At 46.0% G+C, this 5066-nt stretch overlaps 1 protein-coding gene across 5 annotated transcripts in view; it reads left to right on the top strand.

Moving 5' to 3' along the window:
* The window catches only part of canx (calnexin), a 16946-nt gene extending 12376 nt beyond the window's left edge, over positions 1–4570 (top strand). For 2 of the 5 annotated variants that reach the window (XM_076738756.1, XM_076738757.1), the window contains exons 13-15: positions 165–294; positions 385–482; positions 820–4570. In XM_076738756.1, coding sequence (XP_076594871.1) covers positions 165–294; positions 385–482; positions 820–879 — 288 coding nt within the window. In that variant the 3' untranslated portion in view covers positions 880–4570. Of the gene's footprint in view, positions 1–164; positions 301–384; positions 483–819 lie in introns of those variants that run through there. The other 3 variants (XM_076738758.1, XM_076738759.1, XM_076738760.1) reach the window with 3 other exon arrangements.
* Positions 4571–5066: the final 496 nt, after the last annotated feature.

The raw sequence follows: 5066 nt of genomic DNA, 5'->3' as shown, positions 1-5066 counted from the left end.
CATTAGTCTCTGTCCGATGTCTCGTCGTTGTTGAACTCTGCAGTTCTTCGCTCCTCTGACAGTCAGTGAATCTGCTCAGCAAGCTCTTGAAGTCCATGTGACGAGCTGCAGATTTCAGTCTGTCTGTGGAGTCCAACTCAACTGTTGTCCTGTTTGTTGTGCAGAAGAAGAGCCCGGCCACACCGGCAGCAGAGTACAAGAAGACCGATGAAGCTCAGCCCGACGTGAAGGAGGAGGACGAGGAGGAGGAGGAGGAGGAGGAGAAGGCTGAAGAGGCAGAGAAGAGCAGTCCAGGTTGCTGTGATAGATTTCAGAAAGCTCTTTATTTCCTCCGTCCTGCTGTCGACACTGATGGTCTGACTGATTCAACCTTTGTTCCTTCCGCAGCAGAAGAGAAGAGTGACGAAGAGGAAAGCCCGGAGAAAGAGGAAGAGGAAGAGGAAGCAGAGAAGGAGGAAGAGAAGGAGGCCACAGGTGACGAGGTGAGGAGACGATGAGGTTTTGTGCTTCCTGTGACAAAAGATGTTTAGGACCAAAGCTCTGAGGATTGTGCTGTGTTTATCAGTGAGACGCTGCGTTCAGGTGCACATCTGTCTGAAACGTCTGGAGAGTGATTGATGAGGATGATTTCGTATGAAGCCAGTTATTTTCGAGCAGCTCGATCGTTTCAGTGTTGGGGGGGTGCTGCCAGTTTAAATTGTATTTTCTCAGCTTCAGAAGAACTGTGACATCATGTTGTCATGTTGTTTTCATGTTGTCATGTTGTTGTCATGGAAGAACAGACTGCACCTGAACACCTCTCTCTCGTTTTCTGGGTAGAAGCTGGAGGACGACGTTCTGCGGAGATCTCCCAGGAACAGGAAGATCAGAAGGGACTGATATCTCTGAATCCACAGCCCTGACCTCAACACCCCCTCCCTCCCCCAGAATACCCCCCCACCCCCCCTTCTTCTTCTCCTCCTCCTCTTCTTCTACTCCTCTGCTCCGAGGTGATGAAGCCTAAATGGAACCCGTCTGAAGCAGTGAAGCCGACAGGAAACTAATCAAGACCTCCAATATGGACGCCTGATGATGATTATGATGGTGATGATGATTCCAGTGTGAGCAGGACTGAGTTAGTGTGATTAAAAGGATTTTTGTTTTTGAAAGAGATTAACTGAGATTAACTAAAACTTCCTGCATCATTCCTTAACAACACCTGAGCAGACTCGAACCCACGGGATCAACGTGGTCCGTCCTGTCCAGTCTGACGCACCGCCCACTGCTCACCGCCCAGCGCCACCCTGAGCTAACAAGTGCCCCGCCCTACCAGCAGCTTGCTAATTAGCTCTCAGCAGCATGCTAATTAGTGTCCTGGCAGGAGGATGTTTTGGTATCGACACCAGTTAATCTGGCCTACCATGATCCTGCTTGGGCTACTAACAAATTGCTAGCCTAGCTTAATAACTAAGCTGTGAGTGGTTAAGATTATCCTTGCAGATCGTCGGAGGATTAGCCAACCATAAATCCTGTTAAATAGGCTAACTAGCAGGCTGCTAGTTAGCCCACTATCAGGGTTCTGATTAACTGCCAGAATTCAACCAAAAGTCTTGACACTTAGCCTAGCAACAAGATGCTAATTAGTCCACAAATATTGTGATTAACTTTGCTTCAGCTGTCTAGTTTGCCAGGCTAGCAACTAGCTTTTTAGCAACATGCAAATTCTCCTGCTAAAACTTCTGAGAGTCTGGAAATGTATTATCCTGAAAATGGTTGGGGAATTGGCTTACCAAAAGTATTGCTAATTGGTCTCTAGCCTGCTAATTAGCTCATGAGCAACTTGGTAGTAATTTGGCAACTTGTACTGCAATTTAAAGTAACGGCTAGCATCCCACTTGGACTGCAGTCTGCTGAGTAAGGTAACAGCAGGCTGCTAACAAGCTCACACATGATTATGATTCACTTACCAACAACTAGCTAATTAGCTGGCTTAAAGCTAATTCACCTACTAACAGTTGGCTTGTTAGCCTTCCTAGATTTTACACATTAGCTAGCTAGCATCCTAAAGTAACCCACAGTTACGTGATTTGCCACAGGAGGCAACAGCTAATATTGAAACAATGAAAATGGATGACACACTCCAGATGACACAGCTTTGACTTCCTTTTCATGTCTCATTTTGTCCTTTACTTTTGTTTTAAAGCTGTTAGCTTCGTGTTAGCTTCATGTTAGCTCAATTTCAAACACACAGTGGTCATGTTTTCTCGCCTGAACGAGTCTCCTCAGTATTTCTACTGTTTTATTGTCCTGATGGCAGCAGGAAAGGTCAGAGGTCAACCAGGTTAAAGCTGTTAGAGCTGGACTCAAGTGGACATGTGGTCATCAGGTGACAGGTGTTAGTTACCTGGCCCTGAGCTTGTTCAGTCTGTGTGATGATGGTTACTGGCAGCAGCAGATGAGCGTCTGACACCAAAAACCTGTTTACCCCCCCTGAGATTTCTGTCTGAACAAACTCGGCAGCAGCTCGTATCATCGGTTAGTTCTTCCGTTCTTCCAGAGTTCTTGTCCCTGACTTTTGCCTGTCAGGTAGATAAATCCTGTGCGGCTGCTTTCTTTACCTTCTCGTGTTTCTCTTGGTTCAGGTGTGAACCATCAAACGTTCCTTTCGTCCGTAAAATGAGCTGCTGTCGTCTTTGTTCGGACCTGAACCTTGTCATGTCGGCAGGTGGACGGACACCCAGTCCCTCTTTCATCAACCCCATATGAAAAGAAAAAGGCACTAAGGGAAAAACTCAGGCGCTTACTCTCACACCTGTCCACCTGCAGCACCCAAACTTCCACCAATCGCAGACGCCCTCCTAAACAAACCCTGAATCCATGTTGGAGTTCAGCCCCATGTTTAAAAGAGATGCACTTGAGCGCGAAAGTTGATTCTTAACCCTGAAACATCATTTTGACAAAATAATCTCAACTCAAGGTTCACTTGCCAGCTTTTCTCCGGAGCTTTAAACTCATCTCATGGTCTTCAGTGAGGGACGGAGTTCGTCCAGTTCTGCTGAGAGATCGAAAGCTCATCACTCGTCACAGACCTTCTGCATTTAGGTCATGTGACAGCAGCTGAGCGAACTGTGTCTGCTGATGAAGACTGTGAGGTGCAGTTGAAAGCTCCAGGAAAGGCTGCTGAGTGGAAACCCAGTTAAGATCCACAAAATGTTCAAAACATCAAATCAGCGTTCTCGCTGTGTGATGATGTCATCAGGAGCAGGACAGCCAGTCAGACTGAACAGGAAACGTGTCGTGACCACCAGTAACCACAAAGTCAACTAGAACTGAAACCAGTTGAGCTCCCAGTCATACCTGGAAAGATCACATCCGCTCTGGGAGTGTGTCCAAGCTCACTCTGCTGTCAGTCTGTCCATTCGTCCAGCACATGTAGACCAGTGCCGTGGGTGACCCTGACCTGTCCTCTAGCGCCACCATCAGGACAAAGTCCCTAATTTTCTCTCCATTTGTGGTGAAACTCAGAGGGATTTTGTGATCATGAGAAAAAAAGTGTTCTGAGGATGATGATGATGAAGATGATGATGCTGCAGACTCAACCAGACGAGGACACAGGACGTCTTTCTGTAAAGAGGCAGTGGAGCTCCTCTGTGGCGTCGCTGTACAGTTCGGAGAGTTCACCAATAAAAGCTGAAATAAAACTTCTTCTGGGATGTGAACGTGTGTGAAAGGAGACGTGGGTGGAGGCTCGTAGCCTCGAGGCGACGGTTGTTTGGTCGTGTCGTTGTTGTCGTTGTATCATTCTCCAGTTTTCCAGACAGACAACTTAACTTCCTCTGTCAAAGGTCAGTTTTCTGTCCGTTTAATTCAGGTCAGCGTCGTCTCTTCCCACCAATCACGAGCAAGCTGTGTAGCGACGGGCGGCTGGGTTCCAGCAGGCGGTGGGCTAGTAAACGGTGGGCGGGGCAAAGCCAGAACTGTGTGATGCGTTTGTCTCTCTGGTTGTCACTGAGTTCAGATTTTGAGCCTCAAGATGAACCGGAGGTCTCTGCTTCCATGTCAGGTGACCTTTGACCTTTCTTTTTCTCCTCTTAGGGTAAACACGAGCTTGTCTCCCGCTTTCGTCTGTTTTACTTCTCTGTGTCGTCGCTCTGAAGTTAAAGTGTCAGTATGTGATGCTTTAGGACAAATGGCCTCTAGCAGCAGCTGTACATTCCCACTGAGAATGTACGTTTCAGCCATACTCCCTCTCCCCGTCCCCGTCTTCTTTAGTCTCAGATGAGTTTTCTCTGGTCGTGTCTGATGGAAGCTGCCTCGCTAACAGACTGTAGACTGAACACTGTATCTGCTGGTGAAACTTTACATGACTGTAACTCTGTACTTTTTATTTTGTTGACCGTGTGTTTGAACTAAACGTAACTGTTGGCCCAGCCTGTTTCTGATGTACACACTATGTAAAGAGATGGACCTGCTGACGCACCACAGGACGGTCCAGCTTTGAATAGAAATACTGTGATGACGGAGCCCGATGTGTGTGTGGACAAGCAGTCAACATTTGTTTTGATGAATAAAAAGGCCAAATGGAAACTGAGCAGGAGTCTTAAGAGTGTTTTTAATGTTTCTCAGAGCTGACTGCAGGTGAGGATGATAGTTTATATATGAGTATTATTACTGATGCTTCAACATGTAAGCAGAATTTCACCTGCTCCATATACTGTTGATACTCTATAGCACAGCTCATATTTAAGAAATTCAAACAAACATTTTTGTACATCAACCAACGTCAACCTGACAAACATCTGTAGCTCTCGGCTGAGGCGTATTTATAGGAGAAAAAAAACAAAAAAATGAGACACTGCAATTTTCAAAATCAGACCTTTTGAGGTGGTTTTCTCTCAGGAAATTAAAGGCAAAGACATTTCTTAACATATGGTATGATTATGGAAGAACTTCAAAGGCACTCATATTTTTTGATGTATTTTAGTCTTAGCGGCTCAAACAATGTACATAACCACAAAAAGTCCAGTGACATCCTTTTTTTTTTTTTTTTTTTTTTTAAAAAAGCAACAACCTCTGCCAAACAGCTG

The sequence above is a fragment of the Chaetodon auriga genome, chromosome 9, assembly GCF_051107435.1.
Source record: "Chaetodon auriga isolate fChaAug3 chromosome 9, fChaAug3.hap1, whole genome shotgun sequence".
Taxonomy (NCBI): Eukaryota; Metazoa; Chordata; class Actinopteri; order Chaetodontiformes; family Chaetodontidae; genus Chaetodon; species Chaetodon auriga.
This window is presented reverse-complemented; position numbering and strand designations above follow the sequence as displayed.